The sequence below is a fragment of the Cherax quadricarinatus genome, chromosome 62 (assembly GCF_038502225.1).
Source record: "Cherax quadricarinatus isolate ZL_2023a chromosome 62, ASM3850222v1, whole genome shotgun sequence".
In the NCBI taxonomy this organism is placed as follows: Eukaryota; Metazoa; Arthropoda; class Malacostraca; order Decapoda; family Parastacidae; genus Cherax; species Cherax quadricarinatus.
Window position 1 is genome coordinate 9237194 of NC_091353.1, and position 23327 is coordinate 9260520.

The 23327-nt window shown below is 41.2% G+C and overlaps 1 protein-coding gene across 1 annotated transcript; it reads right to left on the reverse strand.

Moving 5' to 3' along the window:
- Positions 1-212: 212 nt before the first annotated feature.
- On the reverse strand, positions 213-22869 carry LOC128687179 (uncharacterized). Its single transcript, XM_070098401.1, has 5 exons — positions 22754-22869; positions 15678-15772; positions 10411-10527; positions 1320-1525; positions 213-785 (listed from the first exon to the last, which is right to left on the reverse strand). The coding sequence occupies exons 2-5, from the start codon at positions 15769-15771 to the stop codon at positions 696-698; spliced, it is 507 nt and encodes a 168-aa protein (XP_069954502.1). The 5' UTR covers position 15772; positions 22754-22869; the 3' UTR covers positions 213-695.
- Between the last annotated feature and the right edge of the window lie 458 nt (positions 22870-23327).

Consider the following 23327-nt stretch of genomic DNA (forward strand, 5'->3'; position numbering starts at 1 on the left):
TATTTAAAGATAAGACGGGGTGTGTTAAGGGGTTCGACAAGGTGAGCATCAGGATTCCGGAGGTCGACCTTCAAGGACCCCAATAGCCACTTTGATTATTTATTGAGGTTATAATTGTACTTATGTGTACCTGTGTCTAAAATATGATAAAATCCTCAAATGTAGCTGTGAACGCCTCTGTAAATGACAGTGGAACAACAAGAATAGTCACATTATTAACAACAATATTATTTAGAGGTAGTTTGTGGATCACACATTCCATTTGCTCCTGTAAATTCTAATCCGTTTTTTAATATGATATGTAAGTCCCCCTGTTTGATGCCAGTCGTGACCAGGAGTAGTGGGTAGTGAGAGAGCGTCTGCTGTACCATTCTCATTTCAGTCTAATGATGAACCTGTTTTTCGGTCCTTGAAACCTGAACTGTTATTGGGGAACTCCGCAACTCCTCCTCATAAAGTAAATCCAAAATTTTTAAGCCGTGTGGACTAAAATTCCTTCTGAAGCCTCTCCCGGATTAGGGGCCCTCAAGCTAAAGCTCCATTAGTTTCACAGTACATCCACCCTTGTCTCAGACACCTAGATAATACACGAGGCAGGTGGTGGTACTGGAGACTGCCAGCAGGTGCACAGGTGGCGAGGATAAGAGAGGGAGGTGGCGACACAAGCAGCGACTGTAGCAGGTAGTAGCGTTGTGCTAGGCGACTACCACAGGAGCTCTGAAGCATATGACGACTTGATCTTGTTCGTCAGTAGCGATGAACTCCACCAGCACGTTCCCCTGCGCCTGCGTGAGGGTCAAGAACGTCATATATTATTTTTCTATACACGGGTGACGGATAAACCCGTATAAATCAATATAAATGAATACTCTCTATTTCCACACGAACCTGATACAACTTATACAGACCATAGCTGACATCAATGACTTACTATATAGAAAGTCCCTGGTTATGCAGAACATTTTCCACAACTTAAGTTAATTTTGTCCCCCAGGATGCCACCCCAGGTAAACTCCAGGTAAACACCAGTCGGCTAACACCCAGGTACCTACTTACTGCTTGGTGAACAGGGACAGCAGGCGTAAGGTGACTAACACTCAGGTACCTACTTACTTCTAGATTAACAGGGACAGAAGGGGTAAGGTGACTAACACCCAGGTACCTACTTACTGCTATGTGAACAGTGTCAGTAGGTGTAAGGTGATTAACACCCAGGTACCTACTTACTGCTATGTGAACAGTGTCAGTAGGTGTAAGGTGATAAACACCCGGGATCGAACCACAGACACTCAGTTTACCAAAAGTCAAAGAAGTCTCACCATTCTGGCCTGCAGAGGGATGGTGACGGACTTGGTGATGGTGGTAGGTACCCCAGGCTTGACAGGGCAGGCTGGGGTAGCATAACGACACAAGGGCTTCCTCTTCTCCCCTGGGATGGCCACACGAACTGGCCTTTTACCCCCGTGGACGAACGGCAGCCTCACCCAGGCGTATATGTCGCTCTGAATGTTAAACATCACCTCGTCTGTGGATATAATAACGACACACGATACCTAGAGTTTGGTAAAATACAAATGAAACAGATAACTTTCACGTTTCGCTCAGATTTGGACCATTGCCCTACAAATCATTGATTTTATTCGATTTGATCGAATTATATTATACATTGTTATGCTACAAATTTGTACAACTTTAACCTGGAGTTTACCTGGAGAGAGTTCCGGGGGTCAACGCCCCAGCGGCCCGGTCTGTGACCAGGCCTCCTGGTGGATCAGAGCCTGATCAACCAGGCTGTTGCTGCTTATTTCAAATACTAATTTGTACTTCATGTTGTAATTTGTTTACTATAATTTTGGTATGTACACCAAATCACTATATTTCTTTGTACAACTATATATCATGTCCAAATAAAAATAAATAAATAAATAAATTGATAAGCCTCGGTGTTTTCCTCTCTTGTTCTTTACACCCCTCAAGGGAGGTTCCTTGACGCTGGTGAGGGGCTCTTGATCCAGGGACTTGGATCTGTGCTCCAGTTCCCTGAATTGATCCTGAATACCTTCCAGCCTCCACCCCCCGACATGCATTGTATAATCCTATGGGTTTAGCGCTCCCCCATGATTATAATAATTATTCTTTACATGTGCAGCAGTTAGGTATCTTCCCCCCCCCCTCCGAAACATATCGCCCACATAGTAGGCTTCTTCAGGTTCTGCTGTCTCCTCTACATTCGACTGGAGAAGCCTGCTGTGCAGGCGAAACGTTTCGGAACGAAGATACCTAACAGAGAGAGAAAGAGAATTTGATTACTGATGTGATACCTCGGGATACGAACAGCTCCAAATTCGAACAATTCTGTAAGTGCAGTGTGGAAAATTGCATTTATCTGAATGTAACTCATTATGTACATAACAGTAAATGATAACAAAGATAATTATTATTTATCAGAGTTACATAGACAAGTAGGAATTTGGGACACCTAGGTCGCAAAAATGTCCCCCTTCGGTACCTACAACTGTCTTATCCACAAGTTGCTCTAGACCTATTAATTACCAATGATATATACATACACCAGGAATTCTGGTAAATATATAAATTTGTGAACTGTATATTAAAATTAATAAAACGATTATATATATACAATTTACATAACAGAAGGATAATATCTTAATATCACTCACCAATTTGACTGGAGATTAATGTGTATCATACTCAGAAAACCTCACTGTCTATACATGAAATAACACTGGCCAGAGTTAAACATAAACAGACTTATCTGAGGTTCCTGGAGCTGTCTTGTCCAGTCGCCTGATATCTCAAGTTATGCAGGAATGCACATCCACCAATTTTGACTCCTATTTGAGAGGTGTCAGCCCAATTTTACCTCTAGAGCACGAAAATTCTTCACATTCTTCACTAACGTTTGTGTCCAATTCAAAAAACAATGGCGAGTCTCGTCTGCGCAGGCGCGGTTTCCCATTTTTTATAACATATTTTTTATTAATACAGTATAGCCATCTATTTACATATAACTACTGTATTTCTGGAAAATATATGCAGTATTTTCCACACTGCGGCCGGGTGGAGTTCATTGCTAAACGACTCAAATTGCTCATTTGGCAATGTTGGAGGACCTGGGTACATATAGGATCTGGCATCCACACGGCGACATATTACACAAGATTTAATCACACTTTTTACACTTTGCCGTCCTTGTGGAATCCAGAAAGTTTCCCTAATACAATTTAAGGTATCTTGTACCCCACCATGAATTACATTTTTATGGGCATTTAGCACAATTAAATTTGTTAGATGATGAGTTTTGGGCAGTAAGATAGGGTGTTTAGCATAATCATCCAATTAAGCATTTTGTAACCTACCTCTGCACCTAATTACATTGTTCTCTAAATACAGCCCCAATTTCTCTATTATGGAACCTTTCACAATTTTTCTTTCCATCATCAATTTAATCTCATTTCCATAGATTTCTTCCTGTACCCTCTTTATCCAATATTCAAGAGGATGTGAAAACTTATATGAGATATTCATCTTGTTTAGAAATTTAAACACCAACTTAGTTACATTGATTAGTTTAGGTAAAGAAGAATACCTATTTATATCAATGGCTAAGGAAGGACAAACTATTGGAGTGGTGGTCACAGTAATTTCAACAGGAGCAATATATGCCTTTTGTACAGGCCAATTAGCTTTATTTACCAACCAGCTTGGTCCTTTAAACCATGATACAGCATTTACAAATTTAGCATAAGGTAAACCTCAAGACAAGAAATCAGCTGGATTCTCCTCACCAGGTATATGATTAAATGTTAACATATGCTGACCCAAACTATTATACTTCTCTTGCATCTGATTAATTTCAGTGACTCTGTTTTGTACGTACACAATTTTACTGTTTCCATTACGAATCCATTGTAAGGATACCTCATTATCAGACCAAATTACAGTGTCGCTAATATTTATCTCCTGCAAGACTCAAGAAATCATAATGACACGATTGCAAACAAACCATACCCCCGGCCGGGATTGAACCCGCGGTCATAAAGTCTCAAAACTCCAGCCCGTCGCGTTAGCCACTAGACAGCTAGCCACAATAAGATTCATCCAACTAGGTATATTTCTACACCATAGAAAGGTTAGCACAGGCACCTCTGTGACCACAAATGCAAGTTTTTACAGACGAATCTCCAGCTAGCGTGGCCGTGACGAACTCTAGCTCAAGTCCCTTCACTGCCGTCAACATGACTCAAGAAATCATAATGACGTGACGGGCTGGAGTTTTGAGACTCTATGACTGCGGGTTCAATCCCGGCCGGGGGTATGGTTTATCTCCTGCAACTTATTTCTTATATAATTAGCTAATTTGACACCTGCATAAATGGCTGTTAATTCCAACTGAGGTAAGGTATGTGATTTAATTGGAGACACTTTAGCCTTAGACATAACAAGAGAAATAACACTATTACATTGAAGGTAAGCAACTGCTCCATATGCCAATTTTGAAGCATCACAAAAAATATGGAGTACATTTTTCCCATTTGGATTGGCCACCTGGCGTGGGAACTCCAACATTGGAATTTTTTCATAATCACCAATTAATTCATCCCACCTGCTAATGAAGTCCTCAGGTAGAGTTTCATCCCAAGCACATTTAAGTTTCCATGCTTCCTGTATTAATAATTTCCCTCTTATAGTAAGGGGTGACACTAAACCTAGTGGATCAAAACATTTGGAAACTTCAGCAAGCAAGACTCTCTTAGTTAATTTATTAGGCATACTGTAATTATTAGGTTTTAACATTAACAAATCTCTCTCTCAGTATCCCAAGTTAAACCCAATGCATTACTACATTTTGGCACTTCATCTCCAGGGTAATCTTTACTTATTTTGTCCTTTAATTTGGACGACTTACTATTCCATTCCCTTAGAGGCATATTTGCGCTTTGCATTATTTTATTAGCCTCTCCATAAGTCTTTAACAGTTCCTCTTCAGTTGACGTCACACCCAGGAAATTGTCCACATAAAATTGTTTGCTCATTACTTTACTCAATGGACTTCCCGTACGTTTAAGGTGTGCATTTATCGTCGCTTGAAGTAGGAACGGACTGGATGTAGCACCAAATAATACGCTCATAAAGCGAAAGGTTTTAAGAGGGCTAAGTGAGTTACTAGGATTCTCAGGCCATAAGAAGCGGGTACAATCCCGGTCAGCCTCTTGTAAACCCACTCTTAGGAAAGCTTTACTTATGTCAGCCATAAAGGCTTAATTCTTCACCCAGAAATTTAATAAGATATCTCCTAATTTTTCCATCAACGACGGACCTGTCATCAAACAGTCATTTAAACTTGGTACATTTTTGTTACTCCTGGCACTACAATTAAACACAATCTTCAAAGGAGTGGTCTTAGAATCCTTCTTCACTCTGTGATGTGGCAAATAGTGACCATAAATTTTGGCTTGCTCAAGAGGTACCTCTTCTATAAATTTATTAATTAATTGTTCAGCAATTATATCATTATAGGCAGTTAACAATTCTGGTGTCTTACTCAGTTCGCGGAGCTGAGCCTTTAACTGTCCATATGCCATTCTGTAACTAGTGGGCAATTCTGGATGGTTCAGTCCCCACGGAAGTCGTACCCAGTATTGTCCAGATTCAAATTTTACATCTCTCAGGTATTGCTCCTGAGTAAAAGAATCGTCTGGACTTTCTTCATTTACATTTATTCCAGTGCTGTCTAATTCCCACAATTTATGCACTGGCTCAACACCATCCTCTATGGAAGAATTATACTGGGGCACGATTTCATGAGTAAGACACACAGTTATGGTATTTGTAGTTTCCTCTAGTCATGAATTATTATTACGAGGAATCCTACCATACATTACATGGCCTCTTGCAGTTTTCAAAAGGGTGACACCACATTTCTTTACCATACCCTTTACAAAGGAGGCATAATAGTCACTACCTATCAAAATATTTATTGGGCCTACAGAATCATCACTTACACCAGAAGGTGCTAAATTTACATTATGTGAAAGTCTTTCTGTAGCTTTACTAAGCCCTACTGTAGATATTTTCTCTGGAAGTCTATCTACAATTACTGCATTAACAAGTTTTTTCTCATTGCCCAACCTGACAGTTACATAAACAGTGTCATACAATTGAGCCCTTTTATCCGAGAGAAAACCAGATAATTTTAAAGTTGTGGGATCTCCCGTCTGTACTTTTATACCATCAAGATATTTACGTTTAATGAAAGTACGCTGAGATCCCTCGTCCAATAATGCAGTTATATTTTTTGATTTATGCCTTTTATCATCAATTTTTACCTGTAACACAGGTAAGGCTACTTCAGCAAAACCATCATTATTAACATTAGCAGCAATTTTTACATTAGCTACTGTTTCAGGATTGTCAATATTATCATTATTATCAACATTGTCATATAGACCCTTACACATGACTATATGGTGTCTTCCTTTGTGACACTGATAACAGTTGTTTAATTTGGCATGACAATCCTTTACATTGTGATTACCTAGACATCTGATACATCTGTCAAGTTCCTCCAATCTTTCAACTTTATCATTCCATGAATTGTATGCACTGCAATTCTTAGAAAAATGAGTACCCTTGCAGAAAAGACAATCTCTCTTTTCTTTGATTGGTTTCTTATTAACTGGACTACTCTTAGGAGGGTACTTACTCTTCATACCTTGTGGATATTTCTGATTCCTGCTACTTGATATGCACCTATGCAACTCTTTTTAGGAGATGAATTTTGATTATTACCATTTGGATAATTTTTCCCATTGTGAAACTTGACAGATATCTCAGAGTTATTATGTGTTGCATCTTTAAAATGAGTTAGTTGGCTGGTCTGCAACTGAACAGTTAATTCTTGTAGACCTAGTCTTATTTCCTCCAGACCAAAATAACCCTTGTGATATTTGTTGGAGAGCCATTCAAGTGTTTTACAACTTAATTTATTCTGTACCATGGCACTCAATAACCAGTCTGTTTCCTTCAGATTATATTTATCACTTAAAGTTTTGAGAGTGCTCTCCAGTTTAATTCTAAATTGCTGAAAACCTTTGTAAGTGTGATCTGGAGATTTTAAATTAACAATGATATTCACTAGATCCAACCTACTTTGTTCTATATTACCATAAGTGACTTTCAACAAGTCAACTGCTTCCTTGTAAGAATTATCTACATTGGGAAAGGCTTGTATGAGTATGTGAGCATCTCCTCTTACCTGTCCTTTGAGGTAAAATAATTTAGTTACACAGGCTAGGTCACTCCTGTCATGCACAGCTGCTTTAAAAATTGACCAAAATTCCTCCCAATTTTCTCCAGGATTAAATACAGGTAAACATAATTCTGGGAGTTTTGGCAAAGACATCTTATTTGTTGGAGCAGACTGATTAACTGCCTGGTTTACACATTTAAATTTATTTAAAGCCTGACTTTTACAAGAAAGAATCTTTTCTTCTAATTCATAATACTGATTAATCATGAGATCTACTTCAGTCTCATCTACACAGTTTACTAACAAATCTCCTTCACATTTATTGTAATATAATTTGTATGAATCATATCTATTCCCTAAGGCATGTAAATACAATTTTAAATCATCAGCATTCACAGTTTCTTGATTCATTAATTCCAAACATTTATTATATGCCTTGGTTACATGACCTTTTCTAGCTTGTAGTGATGCTTTCTTTACTCTATATTCCATATGTTTGTCTTCTACATTAATTTCCTCATTTTCAGCCATGATGCAATGTATTATATTCAACTTAATTAATAACACTGATTACAACTTACCTTTGAATAAATCCTAGCTACACTTGAGCTTTGCAATTACATGTAAGAAAATTATAATATAAATTTTAAATACACATTAATAATGTTAGTTACACTTGAGCTTAGTAATTACACATGTAAGAAAATTATAATATAAAATTTAAATGTACATTAATACAAACCTTTAGCCAGACTTGGCTTATCAACATTAATATTATACAAATTAATAAAAATCCTTGCCAGAATTTGGCATAGCAAAATTAATATTATACACATTAATATAATTAGCTACACTTGGCTTATCAATTACACATACACTGATATAAATCTTGGCCAGAATTGTCTTATCAAATTAATATTATACAAATTAATATAAATACTTGCCAGAATTTGGCATAGCAAAATTAATATTATACACAATATAATCTTTAGCCACACTTGACTTGGCTTATCCAAATTAATATTGTAATAATTATAATCCACTACACATTAAGTAAATTTGTGAACTTAACATCCACCTCCTTCTGTCATTTCACATATAATTATTAAGTAATTAACTAATTAATGACTTCACTAATTACCTCTGGTTCAAGAAGGACCAACGAGCAAATTAAATGTGGAAAATTGCATTTATCTGAATGTAACTCATTATGTACATAACAGTAAATGATAACAAAGATAATTATTATTTATCAGAGTTACATAGACAAGTAGGAATTTGGGACACCTAGGTCGCAAAAATGTCCCCCTTCGATACCTACAACTGTCATATCCACAAGTTGCTCTAGACCTATTAATTACAAATGAAATATACATACACCAGGAATTCTGGTAAATATATAAATCTGTGAACTGTATATTAAAATTAATAAAACGATTATATATATACAATTTACATAACAGAAGGAGAATATATCTTAATATCACTCACCAATTTGACTGGAGATTAATGTGTATCATACTCAGAAAACCTCACTGTCTATACATGAAATAACACTGGCCAGAGTTAAACATAAACAGACTTATCTGAGGTTCCTGGAGCTGTCTTGTCCAGTCGCCTGATATCTAAAGTTATGCAGGAATGCACATCCAACAATTTTGACTCCTATTTGAGAGGTGTCAGCCCAATTTTACCTCTAGAGCACCAAAATTCTTCACATTCTTCACTAACGTTTGTGTCCAATTAAAAGAACAATGGCGAGTCTCTTCTGCGCAGGTGCAGTTTCCCATTTTTTATAACATATTTTTTATTAAATACAGTATGGCCATCTATTTACAAATAACTACTTTATTTCTGGAAAATATATACAGTATTTTCCACATGTATATTTGTAAGTGCTTTTGTAAGTATATTTTTGGGGGGTTTGCAGCAAATTAATCTCACAAACTAGTATTTAGTCACTTAGCCATAATACCAACTTACCTCATAATTTGTAATATTTTACAATTAAGAATAAAACTAAGTCTGCCCGAAATGCCTAGCCATGCTAAGTGTTCTAGTGGTACACTCTGTAATCACAATTTTACTACATGTAAACCAAACAATAACCAAATTTCTGTAAACTCAGCATTGTAATCCTTATAGAGAATAAACTTTGAATTCCTTATGGGAAAAAATACGTTCGGTATCGACACTCGAACAGCCTTCTGGAACGAATTAAGTTCATATACCAAGGTAACACTACACTGGAAGCACTCTGCTAGAATGCTCAAGATATTTCAATTTCATCCACCATTACCAGCTATTCTTGACATATAATGCACTCTGACTTTACCTGTTGTAAGCAACTCATTGTAGATAAGATTTTGTCCCGATTTTTAACCTCGGAGAGTTAGCCGCCCAGGATAATGATAGAAAGTCAGTGCGTCATCGAGGGACTGTCTGTCTTATTTCCATTGTGGTCCTTCGAATCTTATCCCCCAGGATGCCACCCATACCATCCACTAACACCCAAGTATCTACTTACTGTTGGGTAAACAGGGACAGCAGGTGTAAGGTGACTAACACCCAGGTACCTACTTACTGTTAGGTGAACAGATGTAAGGTGACTAACACCCAGGTACCTACTTACTGCTGGGTAAACAGGTACAGCAGGTGTAAGGTGACTAGCACCCAGGCATCTACTTGCCGCTAGGTGAACAGGGACAGTAGGTGTCTTAAGGAAACATCCCCAACTTTTCCCTCCATACCGGGGATCGAACCATGGACACTCAATGTATGAAGGAAGAGTGTTGCCAACCAGGCCACGGGTCACCTCATTCAACCACATTTTGCTAAATTAGCATAATTCAAGCCACATATAAACTACACCGAAATGTTTTTGTGCCTAAATTAACTATAATCAGATCACAAGCGTCTCAATAATTATCATTGTAACGCTGCTTATTACTATCATGTTGGGGTCCAGTTCCTGGGCACATCATGTGTCGCTTTTGACCGTTGCCCACACCCTGGGGATGGTGTGTATAATGAAGCTATTAAATTAATACACATACACACCTGGCGGGGCCAGGAGCTGTGAATCGACCCTGTAACCACAAATAGGTGGGTGCACTAGATGTCTGGAGAAGACTCACCTGACTGCTGGGTGAAGGTGATCTTATAAGTACCAGATCGTCCAGCCTGGGCCACACAGGGCCACTTATTGCACTCCTTCACCTCCACCTCCTGGATCTGGGCCACCTGTGGTACATCTGTAAAACGTAGACACACATATATATATATATACCTGGAGTATACCTGGAAAGGGTTTCGGGGATCATCGCCCCTCCCTCGAGGCCCGGTCCGTGACCAGACATTTCGGTAGATCAGGGCCTGGAGGTGGATTCGAACCGTGGCACTGTCACGTAGCAGAGCCAGCGACTCAGCTACGAGCCTTGAGTAGGAGGGCTCCCAGAGACAGAACTTCTCATGGATCTGCTACCTGTCAGGACCACGGTTTGAATCCTGGTCCATCCATCTGCATATTTACACACGCACGCACACACACACAAACACACACACCCACCCACCCACCCACCCACACACACACACACACACACACACACACACACACACACACACACACACACACACACACACACACACACACACACACACACACACAGGAGCTGAGTCTCGACCCTTGCAATCACAATTAGGTGAGTACACACACACACACACACACACACACACACACACACACACACACACACACACACACACACACACACACATACTCACACACACATACTCACACACACACACACACAGGAGCTGAGTCTCGACCCTTGCAATCACAATTAGGTGAGTACACACACACACACACACACATACACACACACACACACACGCACACACACACACACACACACACACACACACACACACACACACACACACACACACACACACACGCACACACAGACACAGAATGTTCCAGAGATGGGACACAGCAACAAGGGGACAAAGTTGGAAGTTGAAGGCACTGATGAATCACAGGGATGTTAGGAAGTATTTTTTCAGTCTCAGAGTAGCCAGGAAGTGGAATACTTGGGGAATCAATTTAGTGGAGGCAGGATCCATTCATAGCTTTGAGAAGAGGTTTGGTACACAAATGCGGATGGATTAACGAATAAATATGAGGAGTGGCAAGAAAGAATCAATGAGAAGTCCCCAGACATCATAGCAGTTACAGAAACAAAACTCACTGAGACAATAACAGATGCAATCGTCCCACCAGGATATCAGATCATGAGGAAAGATAGAAGGGGCAGAGGGGAAGGAGGGGTTGCTCTGCTCGTAAAAAAAACAATGGAAATTCGAGAAAATGGGAGGCATAGACGAGACAGGAGAAAGGGACTACATAGTAGGTACATTTCAGTCTGGGGAGCACAAAGTGGTCATTGCAGTGATGTATAACCCACCACAGAACTGCAGGAGGCCAAGAGAGGAATATGAAGAGAGCAACAGAGCAATGGTGGACACACTTGCTGAGGTGGCAAAAAGAGCTCACTCGAGCAGAGCAAAGTTGCTAGTAATGGGTGATTTCAACCACAGAAAGATTGACTGGGAAAACCTGGAGCCTCATGGGGGTCCCGAAACATGGAGAGCCAAGATGTTGGATGTGGTGCTGGAAAACCTCATGCACCAACATGTTAAGGACACTACCAGAGTGAGAGGGGAGGATGAACCAGTAAGATTGGACCTTGGGTTCACCCTGGGCAGTTCAGACATTGAGGACATCACATATGAGAGTCCCCTAGGAGCTAGTGACCACGTGGTTCTGTGCTTTGAATACATAGTAGAGTTGCAAGTGGAGAAGGTAACAGAAGTTGAATGGGAAAAGCCAGACTATAAAAGAGGGGACTACATAGGTTTGAGGAACTTCCTGCAGGAGGTTCCGTGGGACAGAGAACTGGCAGGAAAGCCAGTAAATGAAATGATGGAATTGTAACAACAAAATGCAAGGAGGCTGTGGAATGGTTTATTCCCAAGGGCAACAGAAACAATGGGAAGACCAGAACGAGCCCCTGGTTTACCCGATGGTGTAAGGAGGCAAAAACTAAGTGCAATAGAGAATGGAAAAAGTACAGAAGTCAGAGAACACATGAAAATAGGGAGATTAGTCGCAGAGCCAGGAACGAGTATGCACAGGTAAGGAGGGAGGCCCAGTAACAGCATGAAAATAACAAAGCATCGAAAGTCAAGACTGACCCGAAACTATTGTATAGCCACATCAGGAGGAAGACAACAGTCAAAGACCAGGTGATCAGACTGAGGACAGAAGGTGGAGAACTCACAAGAAATTATCAGGAGGTATGTGAAGAGCTAAACAGGAGATTTAAGGAAGTTTCTACAGTAGAGACAGGAAGGGCTCTGGGAAGACAGCACAGAAGGGAACATCAAGAGGGAATATACCAACAAGTGTTGGATGACATACGAACAACTGAGGAGGAGGTGCAGAAGCTGCTAAGTGACCTTGATACCTCAAAGGCGATGGGACCGGACATCTCCCCATGGGTCCTTAGAAAAGGAGCAGAGATGCTGTGCGTGCCCCTAACCACAATCTTCAACACATCCCTTGAAACTGGGCAACTACCTGAGATATGGAAGACGGCAAATGTAGTCCCCATATTTAAGAAAGGAGACAGAAACGAGGCACTAAACTACAGACCTGTGTCTCTGACATGTGTAGTATGCAAAGTCACGGAGAAGATTGTCAAGAGGAGAGTGGTGGAACACCTGGAACGGAACAAGATTATAAATGAAAACCAGCATGGATTCATGGAAGGCAAATCCTGTGACACAAACCTTCTGGAGTTTTATGACAAGGTAACAGAAGACACAAGAGAGAGGGGTGGGTTGATTGCATTTTCCTGGACTGCAGAAAGGCCTTTGACACAGTTCCTCACAAGAGATTAGTGCAGAAGCTGGAGGATCAGGCGCATATAACAGGGAGGGCACTACAGTGGATCAGGGAATACCTGACAGGGAGGCAACAACGAGTCATGGTATGTGAAGAGGTATCTCAGTGGGCGCCTGTGACGAGCGGGGTCCCACAGGGGTCAGTTCTAGGACCAGTGCTATTTTTGATATAAGTGAACGACATGATGGAAGGAATAGACTCTGAAGTGTCCCTATTTGCAGATGATGTGAAGCTGATGAGAGGAATTAAATCGGATGAGGATGAGGCAGGACTGCAAAGAGACCTGGACAGGCTGGACACGTGGTCAAGAAACTGGCTTCTCGAATTCAACCCTGCCAAATGCAAAATCATGAAGATTGGGGAGGGGCAAAGAAGACCGCAGGCAGAGTATAGGCTAGGTGGACAAAGACTACAGACCTCACTCAGGAAGAAAGATCTTGGGGTAACCATAACACCGAGCACGTCACCGGAGGCACACATCAACCAAATAACTGCTGCAGCATACGGGTGCCTGGCAAACCTGAGAATAGCATTCCGATACCTTAATAAGGAATCGTTCAAAACACTGTACACTGTGTATGTTAGGCCCATACTGGAGTATGCAGCACCAGTCTGGAACCCACACCTGGTCAAGCACGTCAAGAAGTTAGAGAAAGTACAAAGGTTTGCAACAAGGCTAGTTCCAGAGCTCAGGGGAATGTCGTACGAGGAAAGGTTGAGGGAAATCGGACTGACGACACTGGAGGACAGAAGGGTCAGGGGAGACATGATAACGACATACAAGATACTGCGCAGAATAGACAAGGTGGACAAAGAGAGGATGTTCCAGAGAAGAGACACAAGGGGTCACAATTGGAAGCTGAAGACTCAGACGAGTCACAGAGACGTTAGGAAGTATTTCTTCAGTCATAGAGTTGTCAGCAAGTGGAATAGCATAGCAAGTGAAGTAGTGGAGGCAGGAACCATACATAGTTTTAAGAAGAGGTATGACAAAGCTCAGGAAGCAGAGAGGGGGAGGACCTAGTAGCGATCAGTGAAGAGGCGGGGCCAGGAGCTGAGCCTCGACCCCTGCAACCACAATCAGGTGAGTACAATTAGGTGAGTACACACACACACAGGACCAGGAGCTGTGTCTCGACCCCTGTAACCACAATTAGGTGAGTACACATGACGGAAGGGATAGACTCAGAAGCGTCCCTGTTTGCAGATGATGTGAAGTTAATGAGGAGAATTAAGTCAGATGCGGACCAAACAGGTCTACAAACAGACCTGGACAGGCTGGATGTGTGGTCCGGCAACTGGCTCCTAGAATTTAATAAATAACAAAAAGGCACAATACCGTGACTGGAACGATACACAAATAACCCGCACATAAAAGAGAGAAGCTTACGTCGACGTTTCGGTCCGACTTGGACCATTGACAAAGTCACACTGTGACTTTGTCAATGGTCCAAGTCGGACCGAAACGTCGTCGTAAGCTTCTCTCTTTTATGTGCGGGTTATTTGTGTATCCTAGAATTTAACCCCGCCAAATGCAAAGTCATGAAGCTCGGAGAAGGGCAAAGAAGACCGCAGACAGAGTATAGGCTAGGGGGCCAAAGGCTGCAAATCTCACTCAAGGAGAAAGACCTAGGAGTGAGTATAATACCGAGTACACCGCCAGAAGCACACATTAACCAGATAACTGCTGCGGCATATGGGCGCCTGGCAAACCTGAGAATAGCGTTCCGGTACCTCAGTAAGGAATCGTTCAAGACTTTATACACTGTGTACGTCAGGCCCATACTGGAGTACGCAGCACCAGTTTGGAACCCACACCTGGTCAAACACACCAAGGAATTAGAGAAAGTGCGAAGGTTTGCAACAAGGTTGCTTCCAGAGCTAAGGGGAATGTCCTACGAAGAAAGGTTAAGGGAAATCGGTCTGATGACACTGGAGGACAGGAGGGTCAGGGAAGACATGATAACGACATACAAAATACTGCATGGAATAGACAAGGTGGACAGAGACAGGATGTTCCAGAGATGGGACACAGAAACAAGAGGTCACAATTGAAAGCTGAAGACTCAGATGATTCAGAGGGATGTTAGGAAGTATTTCTTCAGCCACAGAGTTATTAAGAAGTGGAATAGTGTGACAAGCAATGCAGTGGAGGCAGGAACCATACATAGTTTTAAGACGAGGTATGATATATATATATAATATGTATATATATATATATTTATATATATATATATATATATATATATATATATATATATATATATATATATATATATATATATATATATATATATATATATATATATATATATATATATATATATATATATATATATATATATATATATATATATATATATATATATGATAGTTTAAATCCTACCTAATGGACATTACAAATCCTACTTATTACATAAGACAAATCCTACTTACTGCACAATACGAATCCATCCTTGTCATCAACACGTATTGCTGTACTGGTTGATGACCACCACATCACCACCACCATCAATACAATGCCACACATCCTGTGAAGACACAGCAACCATACCAAGTGTCATGAGTGACAATATTCAGGCTGTTTCAGAAAGATGGTCCTAATTTCATAACAGTATATACTGAAATTGGGTCCTTTCTGAAACACCCTGTATATCGCTACCCAGCTATATGGTTAACCACAATTAGTAGTGTGCTCTGTCGCTCCCAGACAAAGGTTGAAGACTCCACCAATAATAATAATAATAATAATAATAATAATAATAATAATAATAATAATAATAATAATAATAATAATAATAATAATAATAATAATAACAATAATAATAATAATAATATTCATTATTTGTTCCAGTACATGATACAACTTATACAGACCATAGCTGACATCAATGACATACTACAAAGAAAGTCCCTGGTTATGTAGAGTATTAACCACAACTTAGATTAATTTTGTCCCCCAGGATGCCACCCACACCAGTCAAATAACGCCCAGTACATACTGCTAGGTGAACAGGGACAGTAGGTGTAAGGTGACTGCCACCCAGGTGCCTACTTACTGCTAGGTGAACAGGGACAGCCCAATGTTTGCACCCATACCAGGGATCGAACCCCGGTTTGTGGGATGAGTGCAGTAGCAATCGAGCTACAGAACACACCCTTACGGGTACCTGGCGAGGAGTATACCTGGAGAGGGTTTTGGGGATCAACGCCCCTGCGGCCAGGTCTGTGACCAGGCCTCATGATGGATCAACCAGGCTGTTACTGTTGGCCGCACGTAAACCAACGTAGGAACCACAACCTGGCTGGTTTAGGTACTGACTTTAGGTGCCTGTCCAGTGCCTTCTTGAAGACAGCCAGGGATCTAGTGGTAATCCCCCTTATGTATGCTGGGAGGCAGTTAAACAGTGTTGGGCCCCTGATACTTATTGTGTTGTCTCTCAGTGTACTCGTGGCGCCCCTGCCTTTCGTCGGGGGAATGTTGCATCTCCTGCCGAGTCTTTTGCTTTCATAGGGAGTGATTTCCGTGTGCAGATTTGGGACTAATTCCTCTAGGATTTTCCAAGTGTATAATATCATGTATCTTTCTCGCCTGCGTTCCAGGGAGTACAAATCAAGGGACTTCAACTGTTCCCAATAATTTAGGTGCTTTATTGTACTTATACAGCACCTTTCAAGGCAGGTGAAATTGCTGACCTAGAAAATGTACAGAGAACCTTCACGGCACAGTACTCGCTCCCATCTTGTTCCTCATCCTCATATCTGACATAGACAAGGATGTCAGCCACAGCACCGTGTCTTCCTTTGCAGATGACACCCGAATCTGCATGACAGTGTCTTCCATTGCAGACACTGCAAGGCTCCAGGCGGACATCAACCAAATCTTTCAGTGGGCTGCAGAAAACAATATGAAGTTCAACGATGAGAAATTTCAATTACTCAGATATGGTAAACATGAGGAAATTAAATCTTCATCAGAGTACAAAACAAATTCTGGCCACAAAATAGAGCGAAACACCAACGTCAAAGACCTGGGAGTGATCATGTCGGAGGATCTCACCTTCAAGGACCATAACATTGTATTGATCGCGTCTGCTAGAAAAATGACAGGATGGATAATGAGAACCTTCAAAACGAGGGATGCCAAGCCCATGATGACACTCTTCAGGTCACTTGTTCTATCTAGGCTGGAATATTGCTGCACACTAACAGCACCTTTCAAGGCAGGTGAAATTGCTGACTTTGAAAATGTACAGAGAACCTTCACGGCGCGCATAACGGAGATAAAACACCTCAATTACTGGGAACGCTTGAGGTTCCTGAACCTGTATTCCCTGGAACGCAGGAGGGAGAGATACATGATTATATACACCTGGAAAATCCTAGAGGGACTAGTACCGAACTTGCACACGAAAATCACTGACTACGAAAGCAAAAGACTTGGCAGACGATGCAACATCCCCCCAATGAAAAGCAGGGGTGTCACTAGCACGTTAAGAGACCATACAATAAGTGTCAGGGGCCCGAGACTGTTCAACTGCCTCCCAGCATACATAAGGGGGATTACCAACAGACCCCTGGCAGTCTTCAAGCTGGCACTGGACAAGCACCTAAAGTCGGTTCCTGATCAGCCGGGCTGTGGCTCGTACGTTGGTTTGCGTGCAGCCAACAGTAACAGCCTGGTTGATCAGGCTCTGATCCACCAGGAGGCCTGGTCACAGACCGGGCCGCGGGGGCGTTGACCCCCGGAACTCTCTCCAGGTAAACTCCAGGTAATACATACAATTAAAGTTCTCTGTATATTCTCCAGGTCAGCACTTTCGCCTGCCTTGAAAGGCGCCGTTATTGTACAGCAATATTCAAGCCTAGAGAGAACTAGCGATTTGAAGAGAATCATCAAGGGCTTGACCTTCCTATCATTTTATGTTTCGTTTTCTCTTCCTTGCGATGGAGATTTTATTGGAATTATGAGACTCAGTCCTCATTTGGGGCAGATGTTTCAAGAGGCACGTAAGTTCCCCTGTCTTCTAATAACATGTTCATTTTTCCTCTGTTATCTATCTTGTCCATAATGACCAGACCTACCTGGAGTTCATTACCTTTGTAAATTGTGAGTTCATTATCTTCGTAAATTGTGAGTTCATTACCTTTGTACCTAGTTCAGCTATCAAACTTTGGAGCCCAGTCCCTGGACCCATTATGTACCTCTGTAATCTGTAAATACTTTTGTAACTTGTCATGATTGTGACCAGACCTACCTGGAGTTCATTACCTTTGTAAATTGTGAGTTCATTACCTTTGTAAATTGTGAGTTCATTACCTCTGTAACTTGCTCAGCTATCAAAACTTTGGAGTCCAGTCCCTGGACCCATTATGTACCTCTGTAATCTGTAAATACTTTTGTAACTTGTCATGATTGTGACCAGACCTACCTGGAGTTCATTACCTTTGTAAATTGTGAGTTCATTACCTTTGTAAATTGTGAGTTCATTACCTCTGTAACTTGCTCAGCTATCAAAACTTTGGAGTCCAGTCCCTGGACCAATTATGTACCTCTGTAATCTTTTGACTACCGCCCACAGGATGGGTATGGGGTGACTACCGCCCACAGGATGGGTATGGGGTGACTACCGCCCACAGGATGGGTATGGGGTGCATAATAAACATATTAAACTAAAAATTTGCTTTGTCTGTTTCGCAAGGTGAAGTCCAGGATCTTTCCTTAATTCATGGTATAACTCAACAAATCTTTGAGGACAATTGTGGTGTAGAGGTCTGAGCAAGCTCAGACCTGGAAGGCCTTGGTCAGATATTCAAAAACTCCAGCTGTGGGTCATCATATGACTAAGACCAGCGTCAGGAAACACTTGTCCTGTTTCCTGACAAACCTTACCTAACCTAACCTGAAGACCAGCGTCAGGAAACACTTGTCCTGTTTCCTGACAAACCTTACCTAACATAACCTGAAGACCAGCGTCAGGAAACACTTGTCCTGTTTCCTGACAAACCTTACCTAACATAACCTGAAGACCAGCGTCAGGAAACGCTTGTCCTGTTTCCTGACAAACCTTACCTAACCTAACCTGAAGACCAGCGTCAGGAAACACTTGTCCTGTTTCCTGACAAACCTTACCTAACCTAACCTGAAGATCAGCGTCAGGAAACACTTGTCCTGTTTCCTGACAAACCTTACCTAACCTAACCTGAAGACCAGCGTCAGGAAACACTTGTCCTGTTTCCTGACAAACCTTATCTAACCTAACCTGAAGACCAGCGTCAGGAAACACTTGTCCTGTTTCCTGACAAACCTTACCTAACCTAACCTGAAGACCAGCGTCAGGAAACACTTGTTCTGTTTCCTGACAAACCTTATCTAACCTAACCTGAAGACCAGCGTCAGGAAACACTTGTCCTGTTTCCTGACAAACCTTATCTAACCTAACCTGAAGACCAGCGTCAGGAAACACGTCCTGTTTCCTGACAAACCTTACCTAACCTAACCTGAAGACCAGCGTCAGGAAACACGTCCTGTTTCCTGACAAACCTTACCTAACCTAACCTGAAGACCAGCGTCAGGAAACACTTGTCCTGTTTCCTGACAAACCTTACCTAACCTAACCTGAAGACCAGCGTCAGGAAACACTTGTCCTGTTTCCTGACAAACCTTACCTAACCTAACCTGAAGACCAGCGTCAGGAAACACTTGTCCTGTTTCCTGACAAACCTTACCTAACCTAACCTGAAGACCAGCGTCAGAAAACACTTGTCCTGTTTCCTGACAAACCTTACCTAACCTAACCTGAAGACCAGCGTCAGGAAACACTTGTTCTGTTTCCTGACAAACCTTACCTAACCTAACCTGAAGACCAGCGTCAGGAAACACTTGTCCTGTTTCCTGACAAACCTTACCTAACCTAACCTGAAGACCAGCGTCAGGAAACACTTGTCCTGTTTCCTGACAAACCTTATCTAACCTAACCTGAAGACCAGCGTCAGGGAACACTTGTCCTGTTTCCTGACAAACCTTACCTAACCTAATGCCACCCACAACAGTCAGCTAACCTACATAAACCTACTTACTGCAAGGTGAACAGGGCAGCAAGTGTAAGGAAACACACGACATCGATAAATATATTGTAAAAGTTTAAAACTTCCTTCTTGTGACTCTCTTCCTCGTCAGAAACTTGTGTAACCAAACTGTGGAACGCAAGTCACTACGAGACAGTGTGTGCAGCTGTGACGCCACGTTACGGTGACGTAACACGGTAGTCAAGGTGTGTGCAGCTGTGACGCCACGTTAATGTGATGTAACTACGGTGACCCATCCTTACTGTTAGATTCACGGGAGAGCGCTAAATCTGTAAGGTTATACGGCGCCTGAGGAAGAGAATGTAATCATATTTGAGCCAAGCCTTTCACCAGTATCCAGGCGTCTCCTATGTAGGAAGATAAACAAAATAGACTTACTAAGGATCCCAATGGAAATAAGTCACTGACTCTTTTTGGGTTGTCCTAAGTAATTTACACATGTTAAAACATGTATGATAATTGTACTTATGTGTACCTGTGCCTAAATAAACCTACCACAGAGTAAGCGTAGCTTAATTTTTTCACGTATTAATAATAATAAATTCAATTAGCACTCGAGCAGAAAGATTTCATTCGGATATGCTTCCTCTTCTTCTTCTTCTTCTTCTTCTTCTTCTTCTTCTTCTTCTTCTTCTTATTCTTCTTCTTCTTCTTTTCCTCTTCTTCATCTTCAGATTACAAAAGTCCATCATAAACACAAACTCCAGCGATCACGCCACAAAATTACAAAATTCATGGCAAGACAATTTTACCTTAGTTACCCACTGAAATTATCTCAGCGGCTCACTTTCTCTTACAACAATTTTGTTATTATCGTTACTAAATTCACGTTGGTAATGGGAAGTAATCAGATTCCATCCATGGGTGAGATGATCGGCTCTAATTCATTAAATCAAGAACCCTTCACCAGCATCGTTTTTTTTTATACCATTATTACTCTAACATACAAATTTAGTAGTATTTATAGCCATCATATCAGTTTACTAAGCAGTGATTATTTGTTATTTGTTTACGTAAATGAGGTCAAAAACCAAGTTTGAGAAGATCAGCTGATGCTTGATCAGTAATTGGTTATCTGACAGAGACTCTGAGTCAGACCAAATGGAAATAAATAAAGTACCTCAATGGAAATAAGTCACTTTGTCAGACTTTTTTTTTGTGTTATCCCAGGTTCTCTACACATATGTTGCTATGTATGATAATCTATGTAACTGTAATTATGTATACCTGAACAAACTTGCTTATTCTTGACAGACGTACCTCTGTAATCTGTAAATACCTTTGTAACTTGTCATGATTGTGACCAGACTTACCTGGAGTTCATTACCTTTGTAAATTGTGAGTTCATTACCTTTGTAAATTGTGAGTTCATTACCTTTGTAAATTGTGAGTTCATTCCCTCTGTAACTTGCTCAGCTATCAAAACTTTGGAGTCCAGTCCCTGGACCAATTATGTACCTCTGTAATCTTTTGACTACCGCCCACAGGATGGGTATGGGGTGCATAATAAACATATTAAACTAATTAAACTCTTGACAGACAAAACACCACCACCATTTGGGGAAGGGGTTGTAAAGCTGCTAGAGAAAGGTAACACGACTGCAAACAAATTAGGGAAGGATTTGAACCCATGACAAATGAGTCCTGAAACTCCAGGACAATGTGTTAACCACTTGGCCAGCTGGCTCTAAAGATTTATCCAGACTAGTTGGTGGACAAGTGGTTAACGCACTGGCCTATGAGTTTAAGAACTGATTTGCCCTGAGTTCAAGTCCCTCCCGTTCCGTGGTTAGATTTTTTTTTCTGATAAGAGAAACTACGACACAATGGAAATCTTCAACAAGGCAAAATTTCTCTTGGAGACGATTCATTTTTAACATCTAGTGTTCTAGTGGTACACTCTGTAATCATTATTTAACTACAAGTAAACCACACAATAACCAAATTCTGTAAATTCAACATTGTAATCCTTATAGAGAATAAACACAGTTGAAAAAACTTGTTCTTACAGAGGTACATAATGGGTCCAGTGACTGTACCCATTATGTACCTTTGTAATGATGAGGTACAGTCCTTGGACCCATTATGCACCTCTGTAATGTTGAGGTACAGTCCCTGGACCCATTATGTACCTCTGTAATGTTGAGGTACAGTCCCACGACCCATTATGTACCTCTGTAATGTTGAGGTACAGTCCCACGACCCATTATGTACCTCTGTAATGATGAGGTACAGTCCTTGGACCCATTATGCACCTCTGTAATCTTTTGACCACCGCCCACAGGATGAGTATGGGATGCATAATACTAAACTAACTCATCTCCAAGAAAAAAAAAACATTGTCTCGAGAAATGTATTCCATTCTCCCACAATTCCTTGCCATCACTACCACCTATAGTAAATAACGTAAGTAAAGAACTCACCCTAAGATATTTAAGTTGGTCGTAGTGAGAGAGGTACCTGGCTGAGGTGCTGCCAGGGGGAACTCTCATAGAGTTATGGAGAGTCTTCCCCGTGTTTGGCTCCCTCACACTTTCACTATCAAAACTGTGGGAGGGGAAGGGAAGGGGGAGGGGGGTTGATGGGGAATGAGGGAGTGGGTAATGAGTAAACTGAGAATGGAGGGAAGGGAGATAGGACGACACAGAACAAAGATTTACAAGCTACAACCCACACCCACAATGTTCATTTATTTTTTGAATAGGTTAGTAAGTTTATTTAGGCACAGGTACACATATGTTCAATTATCATATATAGTAACATATGTGTATATTGCCTAGGATAACGTAAAAAAGTCAGATAACGTGATTTATTTCCATTGTGGTCCTGGACCGTGCAGTCACTGGATGGTCCAGGACGGAATGAGACATGGTCGAGTTTCCTCTCAAATTTCCGGATTACTGGTGAATTATTCCAGCCACGATATTGTTCAGGAAACAGGACAAGTGTTTCCTGACGCTGGTCTTAGCAATATGATGACCCACAACTTGAGCTTTT

Bases quoted from the DNA above. Each gene is read 5' to 3' on its own strand.
- LOC128687179 (XM_070098401.1), bottom strand. From the start codon at position 15,771: ATGTGTGGCATTGTATTGATGGTGGTGGTGATGTGGTGGTCATCAACC. The intron at 10,528-15,677 runs GTAAGTAGGATT...TACGTTTTACAG, and splicing joins GGATGGATTCGTATTGTGCA to ATGTACCACAGGTGGCCCAG. The intron at 786-1,319 runs GTGAGACTTCTT...ACCCTCACGCAG, and splicing joins TCCCTCTGCAGGCCAGAATG to GCGCAGGGGAACGTGCTGGT.